Source organism: Hemicordylus capensis, chromosome 10, assembly GCF_027244095.1.
Source record: "Hemicordylus capensis ecotype Gifberg chromosome 10, rHemCap1.1.pri, whole genome shotgun sequence".
In the NCBI taxonomy this organism is placed as follows: Eukaryota; Metazoa; Chordata; class Lepidosauria; order Squamata; family Cordylidae; genus Hemicordylus; species Hemicordylus capensis.
The window spans coordinates 29,445,241-29,471,308 of record NC_069666.1 but is presented as its reverse complement, the minus strand read 5'-3'; the positions used below and the strand labels follow the sequence as shown (position 1 = coordinate 29,471,308).

The 26,068-nt window shown below is 44.5% G+C and overlaps 1 protein-coding gene across 12 annotated transcripts in view; it reads left to right on the top strand.

The window, feature by feature from the left end:
• The window catches only part of TCF12 (transcription factor 12), a 158,538-nt gene that overhangs the window by 72,170 nt on the left and 60,300 nt on the right, over positions 1 to 26,068 (top strand). For 9 of the 12 annotated variants that reach the window (XM_053272098.1, XM_053272093.1, XM_053272092.1 and 6 more), the window contains 2 exons: positions 22,101 to 22,236; positions 25,119 to 25,171. The exons of 1 other annotated variant lie outside the window; for it this stretch is intronic. In XM_053272098.1, coding sequence (XP_053128073.1) covers positions 22,101 to 22,236; positions 25,119 to 25,171 — 189 coding nt within the window. Of the gene's footprint in view, positions 1 to 3,025; positions 3,154 to 3,229; positions 3,341 to 22,100; positions 22,237 to 25,118; positions 25,172 to 26,068 lie in introns of those variants that run through there. 2 more of the 12 variants (XM_053272099.1, XM_053272100.1) reach the window with 2 other exon arrangements.

The window sequence follows — 26,068 nt, the reverse complement described above, 5'->3', positions numbered from 1 at the left end:
TACTGAATCTATATTCTACCTGAGGCTGTTGGTCTTTATTTTGTCACACATTCATTTCTAGAGTTTTGTTTTGTTTTCTTTTATACATTCTTTTAAATCTTTCCTTGCTTATATTATGTGTTTTTAGGGCTGGTGCTGATATAATGCTAGCAATCTCCTAAGCATGATTAAGAGACTGGGACCAGGGTGTGAGATTGAGTATTCTCCTCTCTTGTATGCAAATTCCACCTTCCAGCACACTAAAGATACTGGTGTGCAGTTAACGCTAACCAGGACTACCCCTTTTTGCACAGATTTGCTAGCCAGTTTCAAAGCCTAGTGAAGGGAAACCTTGTTGACGTTTACCATGGCCATATCATTGCTGGGAACTGCTGGGCGGAGGGAATGCCGAGTCCTCTTGTCTGCTTGTGACCCCTTTGCTGCTGTGAGGAAAGTGCCAGCATTCATCGACACAACCAGAATTCCTCTTCTCCTCGGCTACAAGAACAACAGCCCTGCTGGATCAGGCCCAAGGAGGCCCATCTAGTCCAGCATCCTGTTTTGCACAGTGGCCCACCAGATGCCGCCGGAAGCCACAGGCAGGAGTTGAGGGCATGTCCTCTCTCCTGCTGTTACTCTCCATGTTACAATGCCTGCCTGATGACTGGAACTCAAGGTTCTTGCTTGAAGGGCTTGTGTTTCTGAATTTGGAGCTGACCCCTGAAGTTAATCTGCACAGACATCCTTGCGAGAAGTGGGTAGCAGGTGTTGGGAATTAGCTGGAGGATGAACAGGGAGCTGTTCAGTGAAAAAGGCAGTGGTGAATGTCGGAAGGAGAGAGGCTGATGATACAAGGAATTCTAGCATTCGTTGGGGTCCCTTGCCTAAGATAGAAATTGGCAATGGTTTGGGTTTTGTTTTTCCCCCACCATGGCCCTTTTCACTTGTTATGTTTAGCTGCTGTGTAACACCAAGTTGTGGTTATTTTGTTATGCGTTTTGATTGCAGAAGCCTCTAAAAAGAAACAAAGTTCTTCTCATTGCTGCTGAGACAATTAAACAGATTTTTTAAAAAGAAGTTACCAGGGCTATAATGGCACTTTAAATTAGTGCCATTAGAGCAATAGCAAAGGACCCGACTGTGTGGATTGGCCAAGCTAATCCAAGAGTTAGTAGCACAGATTGGCTTTTGAGCAGGAAAGGTTTGGGGAGTGAAAATGGCATAGTTTGGGATATTTCTCATTCTTAGGTGAAAAGTTACCTTGACACTAGGAATAATTAATCCTAATTAGATTAGGATTTAATTATTTCAGAATTATAGCTTTAATCTTGGACCTGTTCCTTGTTAAATCCAAACTGAAAACTACCAAGCATGATGAGCCAACAGATTGCTCTTACTTATATATAGTTCCATAACTGCAAAGGATCTTGACACATCCCATAGTTCTAAGAAGTACTTTCAGCAGAAAGTAGAAAACAATTCAGTTTCATTTCTCCACTAGATGACCATCTTTATTACCTTTAAGATCATTTTAAGCTGATTGGAGCAAAGCATCCATATGGGATGTCATGATTCTTTCTGGAGAATTTGACAGAAAGTAAAGAAATGTAGCTTTGATAGAATCATCATGCCAAGTATATTTTGCAAAATCCTGATGTAAAGTTTTTGTTGTTTTATGGAAAGTTATGGCTAGAAGAAACCACAAAAGGGAGAGGGAATTGATGTACTGTGATGCTCCTGTCAGGAGGCAGTTGATGCATAACTATTTCCATTTCCATTTCCATGAAGTTGAGATGGAGATACATTAGAGTTTGATGCCTTAGAGTTCTTTTTTCAGTGTTTTCTTGTTGCTCATTAGGGATGTGCACAAACCAGCAGGCAACTGCAGGGTGGGTTACCTTTAAGGAGCAGGGAGGGTGCTCTTCCTCCCACCCCCTCCAACCGCATTTCCTCCGCCAGCGCTGTGTCCAAAATCGCTGGCGTGGGGCGGCAGCGTGCCCTCTTGCCACCCTGGTCAGTGGCACAGAAGTGGCCAGTGCGTGTGCGTGATGTGCCACTTGCGCACATCCCTAAATGCTCATAAACCTAGCGAGAGCTACTTCTGGCTCCGTCCATCTCCCACTTCAAAATGGGGGTGGGATGCTATGTTATGTAAGGGAGAGAGCTGGTCTTGTGGTCGCAAGCATGCCTTGTCCCCCTAGCCACGCAGGGTCCGTTGTGGTTGCATATGAAAGGGAGACTAGAAGTGTGAACACTGGAAGATCTTCCCCTCAGGGGATGGAGCTGCTCTGAGAAGAGCAATCTAGGTTCCCAGTTCCCTCCCTGGCAGCATCTCCAAGATAGGGCTGAGAGAGATTCCTGCCTGCACCCTTGGAGAAGCCACTGCCAGTCTGTGTAGACAATTCTTAGCTAGATGGACCTATGGTCTGACTCAGTATATGGCAGCTTCCTATATAGTTAATCACTTGTTAGTATAATGCATTTAATGAAAATTTCCCAAGGCAAAACACAGAGAGAATCCTAATCAATCTCATTTTCTACCAGTTGCTATTGATTAGGCATTCAAGGTTCCTTTGTTTTCACTGTCAAACAATATTCCCAGAACTCGATTCTTTAACAACATGCTCATAATTACCGTGTTTCCCCGAAAATAAGACAGTGTCTTATATTAATTTTAGCCCCCCAAAATGCACTAGGGCAATTAGTGGTACATCAGAAATTACTGCTAGGTCTTACTTTCGGGGTAGGTCTTACTTTTGGGGAAACAGGGTATGAGCATACTCTTAACATTTACAGAATCAATTTGTGATATGTAATTTCTGAAACGCCACTGTGTTCCACATGTGTTGATGTGTTTTCTTTGGTCAGAAGGCAAGGTCCAAAGTGCTGAGCTTGCCTCTTGTACATGCTGCTACAGATGGTTTGAGCAACTTCCGGTCTAATGCTGTGTTCCCTCTGGTCCCAGTCTTGCATCCAGTCATGAGATCAGCACAGATAATGATGGAGAGGAAGAGGTGGCTTTGTTCCTGGAGCAGTAACATCTTGCAGGGCAAAAAGCCAGCCCCACTAAAGAAGAAGAGGAAGCAATGTTTAATGGCCAAATTGCTGCAGGGCGGAGTGGAGGAAGCCCTGCTCTTGTGACGAGCCTGTGTGACCAGTAAAGATCCTTTCTAGGTATTCCTCCCCTTGTGTGATACTAGCAGAGAGCTGGCTACCTGCAGTGTGTGCTTATGCGTGAGGACAGGCAGCATTAGTCTTCCAGAAGGAGAGCTTCATGGATTCATCATTGGATGCCAGCATAGCAGACGAGGTTCCAGCTTGTTAGAGGACTCGGATCATTCTTAGGAACGTTAGCAACTGAGTTAAGTATTATGCAGGTCACCGGTCTCTGTGAAGAGGTCTCAGGCAGTGGGTTATGAGCAAGCCTGGTACTGAGAATGCACAGTTCTTTGCTCGTCATTATCATCTTTCGGGTGGAAGTATTCAGCTTCCATTGGATACCCTGAGGACAGGATGAATCTTAATCTTGCTTTTCAGGGGCTTCTGGTAGGCAGGAAAATCAATGAACTGAGTTAATTTCATCTATATTGATTTTGATTTGGCAAACAAAACCTGTCTAGCTCCAGTAGAAGCTGCCCTGGCTCTTTCTGTGGAGGCTACTCCCTCCTCCCCCAAAGGAGGTGGGCAAACGTTGGCTGTTCTGAGACCCACTGATTGGCTGTGTTGCCTTCCATTTGCTGTGTAGACCCGGGTGGCAGTTTTAAATGGTGTTCAGTTGTATCCCATTACAAATATATATGCCTACCCCAGGATTTGCTTCTGTTTCTAGTCCTCCCCACCAAACAAACAAACAAACAAACAAGCAAAACTGTTTGTGTGTGACCATAAGAGCCCTGCTGCTCCAGGCCCAAAGCCTATCAAGTCCAGCATCCTGTTTCCCACAGTGGCCCACCAGATGTCTCTAGGAAGCCCACAGGCAAGGGGTGAAGGCAGGCCCGCTCTCCTGCTATTGCTCCTCTGCAACTGGGATTTGGAGGCTTCCTGCCTCTGAGCCTGGAGGTAGCCTAAAGCTATCCAGACTAGTAGCCATAGATTTGTTTGTTCTCCATGAATTTGTCTAAGCCCTGCTTAAAGCCATCCAAGCTAGTGGCCCTTACCACAACCTGCAGCAGAGAATTCCATAGATTTGGTGTGTTGAAAGTATTTTACTGAAGGGGTTTCAAATATTGCATTTGCTCTCATCATCCCTGTAACAGCTGCTTAAAGTATTAATGAAGACGGCTTCATGGGATCATCTGATACTAAAATGTTCTCCCTTGCCCTGCATCAGTGTTGGCATGGACTCTGGAAGTGAGGGAATGGTGCTAGGAGGGATGCAGCCAGTCTTGGGTCTTGGGCTGCCCCGGCTTGCAACCAGCTTATTTCCAGGCACGAAGGGAGGGGGCCACCAGGACCCATAGAGCTTGATGATGACGACAGTAGTAGTAATGACTTCGTTAGCCACCCCTTAGCAATTGTTCTCTGGGCAGTTCACAGAGTAAAACAGTTGAATAAAAACATACAACTGAAAACACATTAAAAGAAAGCTACAATGAAATGCAAAGCGTTTGAAGTATTTTTTCCACAGCCCGAGTAGGTCATCCTCTAAAGTATGGGATTGCAAACTGCGCATGCTCCAAAGACAGGACCAATGACAGAACTGAAGGCGTGGCTAGCTTACGGTGTAGGAGGCGACCCAGCCCCAGTTCCGGTCCTGTCTTTGCTCCACAAACAGGTCGGTTCATTTGTTCCTGCAACGTTTTTGATCTCGAGCTTGGCTGATTAGCTTTTTCACCCCCTTTCCTCTTCTCACTCTCTAGTATTGTGCAAGGGTGGGAGAGAAGTCATTTTTTTCAACTAAATTCTCAATTCTTTTCTCTGTCGGCTTATTTTTTCTTCATTCCGAATTCGACCCCATCAGCGTCTCATTCTGCTTTGAGTTTCCCTTATTTTTGCCTATGGAAGGCGCTCACGCTGGCGCTACGTTAGAGGGTTCCCTCTCGGAAGGACCCGCTTCTCCACGTTTCTGCTTCTCCTGGGGAGATTGGTCCATCTATCTCTCCCTCTGTCGAACGCTGCCCCCAAATTGGCCAGCCATTCCCACCACCTTAATTAAGCTTTCTAAAAAAGAGCAGAAGAAGGCTAAAAAGAAAGCTAAACATCTGAGAGACACAGAACAAAAGAGCTCTTCTGCTATCAAAGCACGCCTGGCGCCTGCTTCTGCTGTGCCCCTGAGTGAGAGGCTCTTAATCCAAGCCATCTGCGAGGCGTGCCAACCTTGCCACTTGCTGGAATCTGAGCTCGAGGAAGCCGATCCCCTGCTGAACCAGGGTGCTCAGCTCTCGCCTCTGCCTCCGATCCCTCCTCTTGCCTCGCCGGAGGACGTGATCCAGCCCATGCCAGATAGTCGTCTTTCTCCCCAACCACTGGAAGGGGAGACGGAGTTGTCTCGGAAGGAAACCTTGCCAGCGCTGCCATCTAGAGCGCCTCTCCCGAGTTCTCCGTTGCTGCCCTCCAAATTGGCCATGCCGACACTGGAGCATCCCTCATCTCTGCGGCCAAACCTACCCGCGCTTTCCTGGTCAGAGCAGCCTGTTTCTCCACCGGGGACATCCACTCTGCTTTCAAACCCAAGGGATGTGAGTACCATGCCTGTCTCGGGTGTTAACCCCTTCCCACCTGATATCGCGGCTTGGCTAGGGGAGTTCATTAATTGCCAATGCACTGACCTAATCAGGGCTCATGTGCCACCCCCGGCTCCACAGCCCTCTTTCACCCTGCTTTTGGCACCCAGGGCTAACCGCCACCATCCATGTTCTTTGTCTCCAGACTCCAGCCCTAGCAGACACCCCATTCCTGCTAATGAAAGGGGCTTATTCCAAGCTCATCCTAGAGATCCAAGGAGAAAAAAGAGACCCAGATCTCCTTCACCCTCCTCCTCCTCAAATGAGGCCCCCTCGCCCAAGTGCCCTATGCCACATCAGCAGCCTGTGCTTCCATCTAAGCCTCCTGCTTAGGTCCTTCCTGACCCACGCCTGCCTTCCACTCAGCCTATTAACCCTCTCTCTGACCATGAGGACGGATTGAGCGGTAATAATCATTATGATGCCTCCCAGTCAGATAAGGAAGAGGGAGAACTCTTGGATGAGAATGTTGTGGCTCCACTCCCATCTTCCTACTGCCTATTTTCCTCTCCTGATTTTGAGGTCATGCTCTCTAAGGTGAGGTGCGCTATTAATGATGTAACTCCGATTGACAATACTCGAACTGCTGTTCTCCCTTCCAGTTCCGTGCCAATGGCTACAGTCCCCTTTCCTCCGCTCTTCAAAGACATTATGCTGACTGAATGTGCAATCCCCGCCTCCTCCAAGGCCTTGGGTCCAATTCCTAAAAAACGTTACAACCTGCCACCAGAAATTTCTTCTCTCCTGGTGGTGCCCGCGGTTGACCCTCCCATGGCTCAATTGGTGTCAGCCTCAGTAGTGGTCAAGGAAGGCGAGGAACAACTCAAATGGCCCAAGGATCGTAAGGCTGATGTTCTATATCATAAGACTCATTCTGCCTCAGCCACGGTTATCAAAGCGGCCACCACAAATTCCATTTTTGCCAGGGCATCTAAGCTTTGGGTGAAGGGATTTGTTGCTGCGACCCTCCCGAGCTCACCAAAGTATGCCAAGGTTTAAACAAATTGGCCAAAGCTACAGCCCTTATGGCGGATTCTAGTCTTGACTGTATCCAATATGCGTCCTGCGCTATGGCCTTAGGGGTAGCATTCCACTGTTCCTTGTGGTTCAAACACTGGAATGTGGATTAACGGTCTAGGCTTAACCTTTCGGCTACTCCTTTTACAGGTGCCCAACTTTTCCGTGAAGTCTTTGACCCGATCCTCGTAGAGACCAAAGATAAGGAAAAAGCTCTGCCATCTGCCCATAGGGAATTTCATAGAACTTTTTCCATCCAATACCCAGTCCTTTCGGACCTTCAGGGGTACCCAAAGACCTCCCTTGGCCTCACCCAGAGACAACAGAAGCTTCTCATACCGCCCTGCCTGGCACAATCAGTGGCAACAACGTGGAGGTGGATCATCCAGAGGTCGTTCGTCCTGACCTTTTGCCCCAACATCTTCCCTCCCCCCTAGAAAACAATGACTACTCCCCAGTGGTAGGCAGGTTTCTCCGCTTCTCTTCACAGTGGGAAGCCACGACACAAGATGACTGGGTGCTTTCCACCCGTGGATATGCCTTGAAATTCCAGACAAATCCCTGGGATCACATCACCAGATCTCCAAAAACCAAGCTTTCAGACAAACATCTCCGGATGAGTTTCGCCATTCAACATCTCTGCCAGATCCGTACCATCGACCAAATTATGGCACGGCGTTTATTCATTTTTATTTCTGGTTCCAAAAAAGGATGGAACTTGGAGAGCTGTTTTAAACCTCAGGTCGCTCAATCGATTCATCCACCAATGGAAACTCCACATGGAATCTCTTCGTTCTATCAAGGAATTCATATCACCACAAGACTTGATGATGGGTGCCACTGCAGAGGCCAGTATGCCCAAGGCGTTTGATCAGTATGGGAGACAACACAACATAAATTGGTTGGAGCTGCATGTGGTTTGGCTGGTTCTGCTTCATTTTCTTCCTCTGCTCCATTATACACATGTTCTTGTACGCACTGACATTATAACCACCAAGTCACATATCAACCGGCATGGAGGCACCCGGTCCCGGACTCTCATGGCAAAGATCGACAGACTCTTTCTGTGGGTGGAGCGTCATCTGTCATCCATAGTGGCAGAGCATCTTCAGGGTACAACAAACACTCAGGCCAATTGGCTCAGCTGCCAGTCAATAGACCAGGCAGAATGATCCCTTCATTGGAAAGTTTTTCTCCAGATTGTACATCACTTTGGACAGCCAATTGTGGATCTCTTTGCCTCCCCACACAATCATTTCCTCCTCAGATTCTTCTCCCGCTTCTTCTCCCCTTGAGCAGAAGTGACGGATGCCCCGACCTCGCCTTGGTTGCAGGGTCTCCTGTACGCCTTCCTCCACACCGCAGTGATGGGCAAACTAGTTCAAAAACTTTGTGTAGAAAAGGCAGAACTCATCCTGATCGCCCCCTTCTGGCCTCGGAGGCCATGGTTCTCCGACCTTCTGCAGCTTGCCGTCGCATCACCATGGCACCTTCCCTTACGACTGGATCTTCTCTTGCAAGGTCCCCTCCTGCACCCAGAGCCTTAGGGGCTCCGACTAGTCGCTTGGAGGTTGCACAGGCATTGCTAGCCAAAAAGGGTTATACCCCTTCGGTTCAGGAAACTATTCTAGCCTCTTGAAGGCCCTCAACAAACCGCATATATCAGGCCTCTTGGGAAGCCTTTCCCAGGTGGGCTTGCAGGAAACATACTGATCCCTTATCGGCAGATGTCCCCGAAGTCCTTTCCTTCCTCCAGTTAGGGCTCGACATGGGTCTCCAACCCAACACTCTGAAACGCCAAACCTCGGCCTTATCTTTTGTTCTTCACTTACAGTCTAGTTCATCTTCGCAACTTCATCCCCATCTTCAGAGATTCCTCAAAGGGGCGTCCAATTTGGCTCTGCCTCCTATCCATAGATTCCCTACCTGGAACATGAACAAGGTCCTCAATGCCCTTACCAGCCCCCCCGCTTGAGCTTCTTTCAAAGGTTGACCTCAGTTTCCTTTCTCTTAGTCCTCTTCTTGGTGGCTATCTCCTCTGCCTGTAGGGTATCGGAACTTGGAGCTCTGTCGGTGTGGAAGGAATTCTGCGTTTTCCAATCTGATGCTGTCATCTTGAAACCAGATCCTACCTTCCTTTCAAGGTCAATTCTACCTTTCACTGATCACAAGACATAGTCCTGCCCTCCTTTTGTCCCTCCCCGACTCATCCCAAAGAAAAATTGTGGCACTCGCTTGATGTCAGGTGTGCCCTCTGTATCCATTTACGCAGAACCAAATCTTTTCGACGTTCAGATTCTCTTTTTGTATCTTTCCAATAGTTGTCCCTTGGTGCTAATGTCTCCAAGGCCACACTTTCTGCCTGGATAAAATCTTGCATCTCTCTGGCCTTGAATCCTTTAATCTTCCTGTGCTGTCTGGTATTACAGCACATTCTAACCGAAGTGCAGCCACCTAAATGGAAGATTAGATTAGAAAATGAAATCGCCAGGCTTAGACCAGATGCTAGTAAATTGAAAGATATGAAAGACAAGAAGCTGAAGAATGAAAACACCAAACAGTATCTGATCCAAAAATACCACCTAGATTCAAGGAGAATTAGAGAAGTCCTGGAAATAATAAAGCAGCAAATAACAGCAGTGTCAAAGAAGATTAGCAGATACGAAGCCAGAATTACACAATACAGGCAGAATCTCCAATTCCAGTCAAATCAGAGACGTTTCTACCAAAGCATAGAAGGAGAAACTGCAAGAAACCTAGAAACACCAAATAAAGAAGAAACAGTGCAATTCTGGGGGAAATTATGGGACAATCCAATAGATTATAATAAAAAAGCAGGCTGGGTAAAAGAGGTCGAAAAATGTAACCAACAAATGCAAGATCTCTCCCCCCCCCCCAAATTTTAATTTTTATTGATTTTAACAATAATATTATTATCATTCATAAGAAACAGAATAAATGAAAATGGACTTCCCGCACACCTCTCTTCATGAAAGATTAACTATAAAATTTACCCTTTCTATAATAATAATTCAAAACATAAATTTAAACCCTTACAAACACAGTTAATTTTCCCAACCTGCATTTTTCCCTAAATTTTGAATCCTGATGTAAGATCCATAGTAGGAAAATAATTTTTTAGATACAACAAAAATGGTTTCCAATCTTCTTTAAAACATTCTAAGTTTTGGTCTCTTATCAGTGTTGTAAGTTTTGCCATCTCCGCATATTCCAAAATTTTTATCAGCCAATCTTCTTTTGAAGGCAGTTCATTACTCTTCCATTTCTGTGCATATATAATTCTGGCCGCCGTAGAAGCATACATAAAAAATGTTAAATTAGTTGTAGAGATTACACCTTGTGTTATTCCCAGCAGGAAGGATTCTGGCTTCTTAGGAAATGTCATTTTAAATATTTTCTTTAACTTATTATATATCATATCCCAGTAGGCTTTAGCCTTCCCACAGGTCCACCACATATGAAAAAAAGTACCTTCAGAATGTCCACACTTCCAACATTTGTTTGAAACATTTTTGTACATTAACGCTATTTTTTTTGGTGTCAAGTACCATCTATACATCATTTTATAATAGTTTTCTTTTAAAGCATAACATGCAGTGAATTTTAAATCATTTTTCCATCACTTTTCCCAGGCTGCCATTTCTATATTGTGCCCCACATCTTGAGCCCACTTTATCATGGTCGTTTTAACCACTTCCTCTCTTGTCTCCTCTAGAAGCAGCAATTTATACATTTTAGAAACTAATTCTTCATCGTTTTGACATAATTCCTTCTCAGAATTTGAAATCTGATCCTCAAATCCAACTTTAAAGTCTTTCTTATAAATCTCATTTAACTGATGATACTGAAACCAATCTCTAAACAAATTTTGTATTTCAGTTAAGCTTTTTAACTTACAATCCTTTTCCTGAAAATGTAACAAATCCCTGTAGGTACCCCAACACATTTGCATATTTACTTCTTTACGTGATAAGGCTTCAATTGGAGATATCCATAACGGAGTTTTAGGTTCCAACCAATTTTTATATTTTAACCACACCCTCATTAAACTCCTTCTCACATAGTGATTCAAAAAGTCTTTATGTATTTTACTTTTTTCGTACTACAGATACGCATGCCATCCGAACCTTCTGTCAAATCCCTCCAAATCAAGAACTCTAGGGTTTCTCAATGTTATCCATTCTTTTAACCATGTCAAACAAACAGCATCAAAGTACAACCTTAAGTCTGGCAAGGCAAGACCACCTCTTTCCTTTGCATCTGTTAAATTCTTAAAATTAATTCTTGGTCTTTTCCCCTGCCAAACAAACTTAGTTATATCCTTCTGCCATTGCTTAAAACAAGTCAAAGTGTTAATTATGGGAATAGTCTGAAAGAGAAATAACATTTTAGGCAAGACATTCATTTTCACCACTGAAATTCTTCCCATTAAAGACAAATTGGGTCCAATTCCTAAAAAACGTTACAACCTGCCACCAGAAATTTCTTCTCTCCTGGTGGTGCCCGCGGTTGACCCTCCCATGGCTCAATTGGTGTCAGCCTCAGTAGTGGTCAAGGAAGGCGAGGAACAACTCAAATGGCCCAAGGATCGTAAGGCTGATGTTCTATATCATAAGACTCATTCTGCCTCAGCCACGGTTATCAAAGCGGCCACCACAAATTCCATTTTTGCCAGGGCATCTAAGCTTTGGGTGAAGGGATTTGTTGCTGCGACCCTCCCGAGCTCACCAAAGTATGCCAAGGTTTAAACAAATTGGCCAAAGCTACAGCCCTTATGGCGGATTCTAGTCTTGACTGTATCCAATATGCGTCCTGCGCTATGGCCTTAGGGGTAGCATTCCACTGTTCCTTGTGGTTCAAACACTGGAATGTGGATTAACGGTCTAGGCTTAACCTTTCGGCTACTCCTTTTACAGGTGCCCAACTTTTCCGTGAAGTCTTTGACCCGATCCTCGTAGAGACCAAAGATAAGGAAAAAGCTCTGCCATCTGCCCATAGGGAATTTCATAGAACTTTTTCCATCCAATACCCAGTCCTTTCGGACCTTCAGGGGTACCCAAAGACCTCCCTTGGCCTCACCCAGAGACAACAGAAGCTTCTCATACCGCCCTGCCTGGCACAATCAGTGGCAACAACGTGGAGGTGGATCATCCAGAGGTCGTTCGTCCTGACCTTTTGCCCCAACATCTTCCCTCCCCCCTAGAAAACAATGACTACTCCCCAGTGGTAGGCAGGTTTCTCCGCTTCTCTTCACAGTGGGAAGCCACGACACAAGATGACTGGGTGCTTTCCACCCGTGGATATGCCTTGAAATTCCAGACAAATCCCTGGGATCACATCACCAGATCTCCAAAAACCAAGCTTTCAGACAAACATCTCCGGATGAGTTTCGCCATTCAACATCTCTGCCAGATCCGTACCATCGACCAAATTATGGCACGGCGTTTATTCATTTTTATTTCTGGTTCCAAAAAAGGATGGAACTTGGAGAGCTGTTTTAAACCTCAGGTCGCTCAATCGATTCATCCACCAATGGAAACTCCACATGGAATCTCTTCGTTCTATCAAGGAATTCATATCACCACAAGACTTGATGATGGGTGCCACTGCAGAGGCCAGTATGCCCAAGGCGTTTGATCAGTATGGGAGACAACACAACATAAATTGGTTGGAGCTGCATGTGGTTTGGCTGGTTCTGCTTCATTTTCTTCCTCTGCTCCATTATACACATGTTCTTGTACGCACTGACATTATAACCACCAAGTCACATATCAACCGGCATGGAGGCACCCGGTCCCGGACTCTCATGGCAAAGATCGACAGACTCTTTCTGTGGGTGGAGCGTCATCTGTCATCCATAGTGGCAGAGCATCTTCAGGGTACAACAAACACTCAGGCCAATTGGCTCAGCTGCCAGTCAATAGACCAGGCAGAATGATCCCTTCATTGGAAAGTTTTTCTCCAGATTGTACATCACTTTGGACAGCCAATTGTGGATCTCTTTGCCTCCCCACACAATCATTTCCTCCTCAGATTCTTCTCCCGCTTCTTCTCCCCTTGAGCAGAAGTGACGGATGCCCCGACCTCGCCTTGGTTGCAGGGTCTCCTGTACGCCTTCCTCCACACCGCAGTGATGGGCAAACTAGTTCAAAAACTTTGTGTAGAAAAGGCAGAACTCATCCTGATCGCCCCCTTCTGGCCTCGGAGGCCATGGTTCTCCGACCTTCTGCAGCTTGCCGTCGCATCACCATGGCACCTTCCCTTACGACTGGATCTTCTCTTGCAAGGTCCCCTCCTGCACCCAGAGCCTTAGGGGCTCCGACTAGTCGCTTGGAGGTTGCACAGGCATTGCTAGCCAAAAAGGGTTATACCCCTTCGGTTCAGGAAACTATTCTAGCCTCTTGAAGGCCCTCAACAAACCGCATATATCAGGCCTCTTGGGAAGCCTTTCCCAGGTGGGCTTGCAGGAAACATACTGATCCCTTATCGGCAGATGTCCCCGAAGTCCTTTCCTTCCTCCAGTTAGGGCTCGACATGGGTCTCCAACCCAACACTCTGAAACGCCAAACCTCGGCCTTATCTTTTGTTCTTCACTTACAGTCTAGTTCATCTTCGCAACTTCATCCCCATCTTCAGAGATTCCTCAAAGGGGCGTCCAATTTGGCTCTGCCTCCTATCCATAGATTCCCTACCTGGAACATGAACAAGGTCCTCAATGCCCTTACCAGCCCCCCCGCTTGAGCTTCTTTCAAAGGTTGACCTCAGTTTCCTTTCTCTTAGTCCTCTTCTTGGTGGCTATCTCCTCTGCCTGTAGGGTATCGGAACTTGGAGCTCTGTCGGTGTGGAAGGAATTCTGCGTTTTCCAATCTGATGCTGTCATCTTGAAACCAGATCCTACCTTCCTTTCAAGGTCAATTCTACCTTTCACTGATCACAAGACATAGTCCTGCCCTCCTTTTGTCCCTCCCCGACTCATCCCAAAGAAAAATTGTGGCACTCGCTTGATGTCAGGTGTGCCCTCTGTATCCATTTACGCAGAACCAAATCTTTTCGACGTTCAGATTCTCTTTTTGTATCTTTCCAATAGTTGTCCCTTGGTGCTAATGTCTCCAAGGCCACACTTTCTGCCTGGATAAAATCTTGCATCTCTCTGGCCTTGAATCCTTTAATCTTCCTGTGCTGTCTGGTATTACAGCACATTCTAACCGAAGTGCAGCCACCTAAATGGAAGATTAGATTAGAAAATGAAATCGCCAGGCTTAGACCAGATGCTAGTAAATTGAAAGATATGAAAGACAAGAAGCTGAAGAATGAAAACACCAAACAGTATCTGATCCAAAAATACCACCTAGATTCAAGGAGAATTAGAGAAGTCCTGGAAATAATAAAGCAGCAAATAACAGCAGTGTCAAAGAAGATTAGCAGATACGAAGCCAGAATTACACAATACAGGCAGAATCTCCAATTCCAGTCAAATCAGAGACGTTTCTACCAAAGCATAGAAGGAGAAACTGCAAGAAACCTAGAAACACCAAATAAAGAAGAAACAGTGCAATTCTGGGGGAAATTATGGGACAATCCAATAGATTATAATAAAAAAGCAGGCTGGGTAAAAGAGGTCGAAAAATGTAACCAACAAATGCAAGATCTCTCCCCCCCCCCCAAATTTTAATTTTTATTGATTTTAACAATAATATTATTATCATTCATAAGAAACAGAATAAATGAAAATGGACTTCCCGCACACCTCTCTTCATGAAAGATTAACTATAAAATTTACCCTTTCTATAATAATAATTCAAAACATAAATTTAAACCCTTACAAACACAGTTAATTTTCCCAACCTGCATTTTTCCCTAAATTTTGAATCCTGATGTAAGATCCATAGTAGGAAAATAATTTTTTAGATACAACAAAAATGGTTTCCAATCTTCTTTAAAACATTCTAAGTTTTGGTCTCTTATCAGTGTTGTAAGTTTTGCCATCTCCGCATATTCCAAAATTTTTATCAGCCAATCTTCTTTTGAAGGCAGTTCATTACTCTTCCATTTCTGTGCATATATAATTCTGGCCGCCGTAGAAGCATACATAAAAAATGTTAAATTAGTTGTAGAGATTACACCTTGTGTTATTCCCAGCAGGAAGGATTCTGGCTTCTTAGGAAATGTCATTTTAAATATTTTCTTTAACTTATTATATATCATATCCCAGTAGGCTTTAGCCTTCCCACAGGTCCACCACATATGAAAAAAAGTACCTTCAGAATGTCCACACTTCCAACATTTGTTTGAAACATTTTTGTACATTAACGCTATTTTTTTTGGTGTCAAGTACCATCTATACATCATTTTATAATAGTTTTCTTTTAAAGCATAACATGCAGTGAATTTTAAATCATTTTTCCATCACTTTTCCCAGGCTGCCATTTCTATATTGTGCCCCACATCTTGAGCCCACTTTATCATGGTCGTTTTAACCACTTCCTCTCTTGTCTCCTCTAGAAGCAGCAATTTATACATTTTAGAAACTAATTCTTCATCGTTTTGACATAATTCCTTCTCAGAATTTGAAATCTGATCCTCAAATCCAACTTTAAAGTCTTTCTTATAAATCTCATTTAACTGATGATACTGAAACCAATCTCTAAACAAATTTTGTATTTCAGTTAAGCTTTTTAACTTACAATCCTTTTCCTGAAAATGTAACAAATCCCTGTAGGTACCCCAACACATTTGCATATTTACTTCTTTACGTGATAAGGCTTCAATTGGAGATATCCATAACGGAGTTTTAGGTTCCAACCAATTTTTATATTTTAACCACACCCTCATTAAACTCCTTCTCACATAGTGATTCAAAAAGTCTTTATGTATTTTACTTTTTTCGTACTACAGATACGCATGCCATCCGAACCTTCTGTCAAATCCCTCCAAATCAAGAACTCTAGGGTTTCTCAATGTTATCCATTCTTTTAACCATGTCAAACAAACAGCATCAAAGTACAACCTTAAGTCTGGCAAGGCAAGACCACCTCTTTCCTTTGCATCTGTTAAATTCTTAAAATTAATTCTTGGTCTTTTCCCCTGCCAAACAAACTTAGTTATATCCTTCTGCCATTGCTTAAAACAAGTCAAAGTGTTAATTATGGGAATAGTCTGAAAGAGAAATAACATTTTAGGCAAGACATTCATTTTCACCACTGAAATTCTTCCCATTAAAGACAAATTCAGTTTAGACCATCTTTGTAGATCAATTTTCACTGAATTCCATATTTTAACATAGTTATTTGTAAACAACAAGGAGTTGTTATTTGATAACCAGACCCCCAGATATTTAACTTTCTTTTCCACTTTCAACTCACGTATTTCAGAGAATCTGTCCTTGGTTTTCTGATCCATATTTTTAGTCAAGACCTTGGTTTTGGTCTTATTTATATAAAATCCAGCCAGCTGGCCAAATTGTTGTATTTTATCTAAGAGTCTTTCAATTGTATCCATTGGATTTTCTAAAAACAGCACAACATCATCTGCAAAGACTCTCAACTTGTAGTCTTGTTTCCCAATTTTGGGACCATGTAATTCATCATCTTCTCTGATAGTTCTACAAAGCACTTCTAGAACCAGTATAAAAAGCAATGGGGAAAGTGGACATCCTTGTCTAGTCCCTTTTTGTATTACACAGTTGTCTGATAGTTCCCCATTTACAATAATCTTAGCATATTGCTCCGAATAAATTGTCTTAATTGCCCTAATAAAATTGTTGCCAGCAGTCATTACTTCTAGTAATCTCCCCATAAATTGCCACGAAATATTGTCAAAAGCTTTCACTGCATCCAAAAAAATCATCGCCATCTGTTTATCATTATGTTTTTTTATAATACTCCATTACATTCAAGACTGTTCTGACATTGTCTCTCAATTGTCTCTTTGGCAAAAATCCAGCTTGATCTTCATGAATAAAATGCCTTAATATAACCTTCATTCTTCTTGCCAAAATGGCAGCAAAAAGTTTGTAATCATTATTTAAAAGTGAAATTGGTCTATAATTTTTAACTAACGTTCGGTCTTGATCTGGTTTTGGGATTACTGCAATATTTGCATACTTCCACGAATCCGGCATAATCCCTTTTTGTAAAATATCATTCATAGTCCATTGAAGAGGTTGTAAGATTTGATCTTTAAATGACTTATAATACAAAGCTGACAGTCCATCAGGCCCTGGGGCCTTGTTGGGCTTACTTTGATTTATTGCTTCTATTACTTCCATGATTGTTATCTGAGCATTCATAATTTCTATTTGTTCCTTAGAAAGTTTTGGAATATTTTTGGTCTTAAGAAACTGCTCAATTTTTTTATCTTCAACTATTTTACCTTTATATAATTCTGAATAGTATTTTAAAAATTCCGCTCTTATTTCCTTTCCATCATAAGAGAGCCCATTTTTTGTAAGTATTTTGGATATATAATTTTTCTTCTTCTCAAATCTAATTTTCCAAGCTAACAACTTGCCTGGTTTGTTTGCGAACTCGAATGTCCTTTGCTTAACATATTTCAAATTCCGTTCAACTTCATTTGCTATTAACATAGAAAGTTGTTGTAGCATTTTGATAGCTTGAGTAACCGCCTTCTTATCTTTAGCCCATAATAGTTCCCTTTCCTTTTTAGAGATCTGCATCAATAATATCTCTTTTTTCAATCCTCTTTTTTTTAAAAAAAAAATGTATTTTGCTGTATAAAGAAACCTCTCATAACCACTTTACTTGCATCCCAGACAATTTTATTGTCCATTCCTTGATTTAAATTCAATCAAAATAGTCCTTTAACTTCTTTTTGGCTTTCTCCACAACGTCTGTTTTTTTCAGGAGGTATTCATTCAATCTCCAACGAAATGAAGTCGTTCCTTCCTTCTTCCATGTAAAACAAATAAGGTTATGATCTGAAAAGGTCCTAGGTAAAATATCCATTCTTTTCATACATGGTGTAATAGCTTTAGATGTCCAAACCATATCTATCCTTGAATGTGATTGATATCTTTCAGAAAAATAAGTATATTCTTTTGCATTAGAATTTTTAATTTTCCACAAATCATAGAGATCCATGTGTTCTACTAAATCAAAAAATTCTTTAGGAAGTTTACCTTGTAAGTTCCTATCCAATATATCGGATTTTCTGTCCAAAGATGTTGAAACAACTCCATTAAAATCTCCCAGTAACAAATGCAAGATCTAATAATAACACCAGCATTTATAAGTGAAAGAGCAAAGAAAATTAAAAATTGGAGTTCACCAGGCGACGATGAACTGCATGGCTTTTGGTTTAAACACCTAACAAGCCTTCATAAACAACTATCAAAACAGTTCAATCACATATTGCAAGGAGGTGATATCGAACAATGGCTAACAACTGGGGAAACCCATCTCATCATGAAAGACCCAGCAAAAGGTGCAGTTCCAAGTAATTATAGACCGATAACCTGCCTGCCAACCATGTTCAAATTATTAACTGGAATAATAGCAGATGAAGTAATGCAACACTTATTAACTAACAAACAGCTTCCAGTTGAACAGAAAGGAAATTGCCCGAACACCAGAGGCACAAAAAACCAGCTGCTGATTGACAAAATGATTTTAGAAAATTGCAAAAGAAGAAAAACAAATCTAAGTGTTGCATGGATTGACTACAAGAAAGCCTTCGATTCATTGCCTCACACATGGATACTAAAATGTTTAGAAACAACGGGTGTCAGCAAAAACATTCAGATATTTATTTAAAAAGCAATGAGCATGTGGAGTACACAGTTAACAATCAATGGTGAGACACTTGGACAGGTTAGCATTAGAAGAGGTATTTTCCAAGGGGACTCAATATCCCCTCTGTTGTTTGTAATCACCATGACTCCACTTTCACAAATACTAAACACAACAGGCCTCGGATACCAAACATCAAGTCAAATCAACCATCTGCTGTACATGGACGATCTGAAGTTGTATGGAAAGTCCAAATCAGTAATCAAATCAGTGCTAAACACTGTCCATACATTCAGTAGCGATATAGCAATGGAGTTTGGACTAGACAAGTGTGCTGCATTAATAATGAACAGAGGGAAAAGAACAAAAACAGAAGGAATAGAACTGCCCAATGGAAGCAAGACCAAGAACCTGGAAGAGAAAGAACGTTACAAATACTTGGGCATTCTCCAGGCTGATAACATTGTACATTAACACTGAAGTTAAAAGAAAAATTGGAAGTGAATACATCAGGAGAGTTAGAAAAATCCTAAAGTCCAAACTCAGTGGCGGGAACACCATACAAGCCATAAACACCTGGGCTATACCTGTTCTCAGATACACTGCAGGAATAATAGACTGGACCCAGGCAGAGCTAGAGACGCTAGATCATAAGTCCAGGAAAATCATGACCATCAATCATGCTCTGCACCCCCGCAGTGATATAGATAGGCTATACCTCCCTCGCAGCTCATGTGGAAGAGGAATGCTGCAAGTCCATCAAACAGTAGAGGAGGAGAAAAGAGGCCTTGAAGAATATATAAAGGACAGTGAAGAAGGTACACTTAGATGGTCAGTAACGAGAAACTATTCAACAGCAGTTGAAAAGCAGGCCTACAAGAAAGAACAAGTCAAGAACCGAGCAGAAAAATAGAAAAATAAGCCACTGCATGGTCAGTATTTGCAAAATATAAGTGGAAAATCAGACATCACCAAGACCTGGCAATGGCTTAAGAATGGCAACTTGAAGAAAGAAACAGAGGGTTTAATATTGGCTGCACAAGAACAGGCACTAAGAAAAAATGCAATAAGAGCCAAAGTCGAAAAATCAACAACATATGGCAAGTGCCGCCTTTGTAAAGAAGCAGATGAAACAGTGGACCACCTAATCAGCTGTTGTAAGAAGATCACACAGACTGACTACAAACAAAGGCATGACAAGGTAGCAGGGATGATACACTGGAACATTTGCAAAAAATACAAGCTACCTGTAACCAAAAATTGGTGGGACCATAAAATTGAAAAAGCTGAAGAAAATGAAGATGCAAAAATATTATGGGACTTCCAACTACAAACAGACAAACATCTGCCACACAATACACCAGATATAACTGTAGTCGAGAAGAAAGAAAAACAAGTCAGAATAATCGACATAGCAATACCAGGTGATAGCAGGATAGAAGAAAAAGAAATAGAAAAAATCACCAAATACAAAGATCTACAAATTGAAGTTGAAAGGCTGTGGCAGAAGATGACCCAAATAATCCCAGTGGTAACTGGTGCCCTATGTGCAATTCCAAAACAACTTGAAGAGCACCTCAACACCATAGGGGCCACCGAAATCACCATCAGCCAATTACAAAAAGCAACTTTACTGGGAACAGCCTATATTCTGCGACTATATCTATAATAACAGCAACAACATTGATAATAAAATTCAGCCATCCCAGGTCCTTGGAAAGGCCTCGATGGCTGGATAAAACAAACCAGTTAATAACACCTGACTGTGTAAATAAGTAATAATACAGAGGCCACTTGAGCCTCTAGTAACTATGCTGGACCAATGAGTGTCCACAGACTTCAAACCTGGCCCTTCAGGGGGAGTGCAGCCTTTTCTAGAACAGGCTGAACATCACTCACCTGGGTGGACAAGCCACCAATCAACAGTCCATCTTGTCTGGACTGAGTCTCAACTTGTTCACCCTCATCCAGTCCAGTACCCAAGCCCTGATTCAGGCCAGTGACTGCCTGACCTGCATCTGTTGAAAAAGAGAGAGGGGCCAGTTGGGTGTCGTCTGCATCCTGACGACACCTCCGGCCACCACTCTAAATGAGCTCCCAGTGGTTTCATGTAGATGTTAAACTGTATGGGGGAAAGCATGGAGCCCTGCCGAGCCCCAAAGCACAATTGCCAAGGGACTGAGCAGTACTCTCTCAGCACCACCTGTTGGAAATGAGCATCCAGGTAGGAGCAGAACCTCCTCCAAGTGGGGCCTCCCGCACCCAACCTGGACAGCCAAAAGGACAGCAAGATCATGGTATCGAAAGTTGCTGAGAGGTCCAAGAGAATAAAGAGTCTTGCGCTCTTCCTGTCAGCAAAGTGCAAACAAGGCTGTTTCCACTCCAAAACCAGGCCTGAAGCCTGATTGAAATGGATCTAGCTGATCAGTTTCTTCCAAAGGTGTCTGAAGCTGGTCACCATCCTCTTGTCTGGTTGAGGAAACCAGATCTAGAGTGTGTCCCAATAACATGTTAGGACAGCCTCATGGTTGTCACAGCAGCGGTGACAGTCCTAAGGCAGCCCCAGCATGGATTTTGAAGGTGGCCAGAACAATTATCCTGGGAGTCCTCGACACCAACTCTGAGACCAGCTCCATGGGAAGACTGTTGGGCAGCGGGATGGGTGGTAGACCAGCAGAACCACTGCTTTATCCTGAGTGTCCAGCACCAGGTACCAGCACTCCAAACTGGTGCCCGCTCAGGCAGGAAGTCTAGAGAAGGCCCTGGAACATTTCTAATCACAGTGAGCCTCCACCCCCGCCTGGTCCTCCAGCCTATGCTGATGCTGCACAAAATACCCAGGCGGATGTCGCTGGGAGAGACTAACCTTTCCCAGCTCCCCCACCCAGGTCTCCAGTTGGCACTTAAATCATGGATTTGATGTTGGACTGACCTTGCATTAAGCAGGCACACCTGTTCGGGGAGCAGCCACAAGAGGAGGGGAGAGGAATGAGATGGGGAGCTGCTCTCCCCCCCCCATGGCATTAGTGAGCCCTTGTGCCCTATCTTCCCTTACCAATAAGCCCCCCCAACTCGTCCCAGATCCACATCATTGAAGCTGCTGAAGTAGCTACCTACCGGGGTATGCCCCGGGTGCATGTCAGGGGACGCATTTGCCCCAGATGTCCAGTGTGACCAAGAGACAACAGCTGGCTATTTAATGTACGGCAGCCCTCTGAACTGGGCCTGCTGTAGTTGCATGGCTCGGGAGATCTTTGTGAATGCATTGGCTGAAGAGTGGTGCTAAAATTTCCACCACAGTGTTTATTTTTCACTGTGCTGTTTAGGTTATTTACTGAAATGCTCATAAAGGTTCTCTAATTATATGATTTTTAAAATGAATCTGGATATATACTTGAAGCTAGTGTTGTCTTCTGGAAAGTAAGCTGGAAATCTTTCCTAAATTACTAGAACAACCACCGACTAATTCTTAAACAACTCAGTAGTCTGTTGTTGGAGTTGAATATGTGGCTATAATTCAATATCGGCTAACTTGGACATTGCATTTGAGGCTTTGTTTGGGCAGAGGGAGAGAAGCTTCCACAGCCCCCTTATGTTCCTCTTTGTGTTGCAGTCCAGTCTGCTTCGGCCAGATATTGGGCATGGAGGTGCCAGTCAAATGCCACCCTCGGGAAAAGCGGGAATACCTTATTACCCATTCTCCACCACAAATCCACGGCGAAGACCACTTCATGATTCCTCCTCTCTTGGTGAGTAATTCATCCCATATGAACCATGGGCTGCTGGGTTCCCTGCGTGCCACATTTTTTACTCGCTGTTTTCTGGTGTTTGATTTCACCCTGATGGGGCTCTGAGCCTGCGCGGAGTGACTCTCTGAAGAATGCCCCAGATCTGGATAGTGATCCAACGGCACATATGAATAATGGGTTCTGCGCCTGTGCAGACCGCTTTGGGTAGAACTTGCTGCCTCCTCGAGACACGCCTGCTCCGCCTCCGTTACTATCAGCAGTTTGGCATCCTCCTTGGATGGTCTTGTGGTAGCAAGCGTGACTTGTCCCCATAGCTAAGCAGGTTGCATCTGAATGGGAGACTTGATGTGTGAGCACTGGAAGAGATTCCCCTCAGGGGATGGAGGCACTCTGGGAAGAGCAGAAGGTTCCAAGTTCCCTCCCTGGCTTCTCCAAGATAGGGCTGAGAGAGATTCCTGCCTGCAACCTTGGAGAAGCCGCTGCCAGTCTGTGAAGACAATGGTGAGCTAGATAGACCAATGGTCTGACTCAGTATATGGCAGTTTCCTATGTTCCTTTCAGTGTCTTTCTCAGGCCCAAGAAGGCCTCTCTAGTCTAGCATCCTGTTTCCCACAGTGGCCTGCCAGGTACCTCTGGGGAGCCCACCCAGGCAAGAGAGATGTGCCTGCCCTCCTCTCTCCTACTGCTGTGGCCCCCCTGCCACTGGGATTGAGACGAGGCATCGTCCCCTGAGGCTGGAGTGGCCCACAGCCACCAGACCAGAAAGGCAGTCAGGGTGGATCATCTCAGCAGTTGTGCAGGGCTCCTCACCCTTTCCCCAGCTCCACGTCTGGGAGGAAGGCTGGAGGCTGGCTAGCCGTGCCTTGCTGTGGCACATGGAGCCCCTTGGCTGTGCAGGGCCAAAGCAGCAAGCCCAGCGTCTCCCTTGCCTGCTGTGACGAAACGCAGCAGATGTGGAAGTCAGAGCATCCGCCCTGCACCCATTCCCTGATCTCACCTGACACAGGGGTAGGGCCACTTTGCATCTCGCCGCCCAGAGGGGAGGAAATTGGAGTACTCTTTGAACCTGGGCCCAGCTCATTCCCTCCCGTAATGGCTTTAAAGCTAGAGGGCTAAGGCCTGGCCAGTGTGTACCCTTCCCCATCTGTTAAAGGATGTTCCAGGGAGAAGCTGTAGCAATCTCTCAGCCAAGGACCTGCCTACTGCTAGACTAAGGCAAAACTCGGTGCTAGTTAGCTAATGCTCTTGTATTTTCTAATTCGTGTGCCTTGCTTTACTTTCAGTTTCCCTATCCCACCCCCCTAATTCCTTATTCTGTTTGCAACCTTTGTTTCTTTATAAAGTTCATATACTTAGAAGTGGCTTCAGTCTGTTAGAACAGGTTCTGGAGGATTGCTTGCAAAGCTCTTCCCCATGTTGAGTTGCTTTCAGAATAACATATCCTTGTCTAGAGCCGGGTTGTGTGGACTCTGTCTGTACAGTGCCAGTTAAGTCCCAAGCCAGAGAGTCCTAGGTTGATTGAAGCCGTGTCGGAACCTGTTCAGTCTGCAACTGGTGGCAGCCTACCTCGAAGGAGCAGCGTGCTCCTAGATTTGGGGTCAGAGCAATCTCTCTACTGAGAGTAGATCCCTGGAAAGCACAGAGTCACGCCCATTTTGTCACACCTGCCCTGGCGAAAGGACGGGAGGTGAGGGACTTCCTCTGGCCCTTCTTTGGCTAAGCTGCCCAAGGCACGACTCTTTCCTCTCCTGTTCCAAAGCGGAAGAGTGTGTGTGTGTGTGCGCATGCGTGCTTGCGCATGCGCGCTTCTCTGGCCATGCACGGGGGGGGGGAATCTTGCTGGTCAGGGGCCACAGCTGCGGGTCTTTGGGAACAAATTAATATGCTTGGCAGTTTCAGTAGGCTTAGGTGGAACCCAGCAGCTTCTCCTCTGGATAGGAAGGCAGGTGCTTTGCCTGTGATGGGGGAGCAGCCCTCTGGAGATGCAAGCTGCCCCGTGGAGACCAGGCCTGGGCCCTCCCTGCTGCTGCTGCTGACCTGAAGTGTGTCCTCCAGCTTGCCCTGCATGGCTCATTGGCACTGGGGCTGAAGCAGGAGAGACGTAAAGGCCAGCTGAGACTTGGCTGGGCCTCTTGCGGGTACTACTACGCGAGGGAGAAATGCTAATCCAGTGCTGAGATACCAGCCCCAAAGGGAGTTTGAAACGCATCTTTGAGAAAGAGAAGCTGTCATAAGAACTCTAGTTGAGAATTTCAAGGTGCAAACCCACATACAGTAGACTGGGGCAACTGGATCTTGGATTTCGGCTCTACTCTGATGACAGAGCTGTGAGTAAAGAACAAAACACAAGACTCGTCTCCACTGTGCGGACAAACAGCCGCTGCGTGTGACCCTTGCCATTCTTTTTCTGGCGGGGCTGTTTGAGATGGCCAGTTCGCCCTTTAGTCGCCAGGGAAACCCACGTCCTTGAGTGGTCCCCCCCACCCGCCCCGCCCAGCACATGCGTCTTCTGCTTCGTCATGAAGTTTTGATTGTATCGTGATGGGTTTTGTACAACAGATACTTGAAGACGATTCAGTTCCTTTGCACAAGATGAAACCGATTTAGGAGGACCAGGTCATGAATTCAGGCCTCAGACTAGCTGGGCAGACTTGCCAGACTTCACAGAGCTTAACTTGCCTTCTCCTCGTGATGTGTGTGGTGTTGTGCAAGTTGTGCTGGCTGGAAAGGTTCTCTCCATGTATGTTCTGTCTTCTCTTCAGAAGCACATCTTGCAATACTTGGCTCAATTTAGCAGTTTTGCTTTAGCATTGCTACTTATTCTTAATATAGTAATATTAGTAAATGAAGCTAGCTGGTAAAAATGTGCTTTTTATGTGTAGATTCTCTGCAGACAAAGAAAATTAGAAAGGTGCCTCCTGGTTTACCTTCTTCTGTAAGTACCACTTTTTTTTACCTACTAAACAAAATTGTATCTTCCACTTTATATCTAGTTACTATTTTAGGATCAGCACCAGTGAGGGGGACACTTAAAAAAAATTATTATAATATTATTATTATTTATTATTATTTTGCATTTATATCCCACTCTTCCTCCAAGGAGCCCAGAGCGGTGTACTGCATACTTAAGTTTCTCTTTCACAACAACCCTGTGAAGTAGGTTAGGCTGAGAGAGAAGGGACTGGCCCAGAGTCACCCAGCTAGTATCATGGCTGAATGGGGATTTGAACTCGGGTCTCCCCGGTCCTAGGCAGGCTTTGCCATCTTGGTGGTTCTCGTCTGGAGAGCGGGTTTTGTGGTAGCAAGTATGAACTGTCCTCTTTGCTAAGCAGGGTCTGCCCTGGTTTGTATTTGAATGGGAGACTACATGTGTGAGCACTGTCTGGTGGGCTGGGGAGGCATGGGGAGCAGATGGAGTTGTTGAGAGACTTGTGGTGGGGAAGCAGACAAAAGGGGGTGTATCTAAAAGGTGGGGTGCAGTTAGGATTGCTAGTCCTCCAAGACTAACTTGCAGTATTCAAGAGACTGTTGAAAGCAATCCTGTAGATGTTAATGGCTTGATATTATTGGCGGGGCTGGGGAGTTGAAATGCTAGAGAAGGGGTTGCGTATGCACCATTGAGTGGAGCTAGAAAGTGTGGAAGGTGATCAAAGCTCCTGAGATGCTGCAGAGCGCAGAGGGTGCACGATGGGGTGCAGAGAGACGGGGAGGATGGACAGAGTGGCTGGAAAGCATGTGCTGGCTGGCAGTCATGACTGAAGTGCTTTGCTGTGCTTCAAGTCATGGTGCATCCCTTCCAAGCTCATGGAAGCACAAACCTGGCCTGCAGATG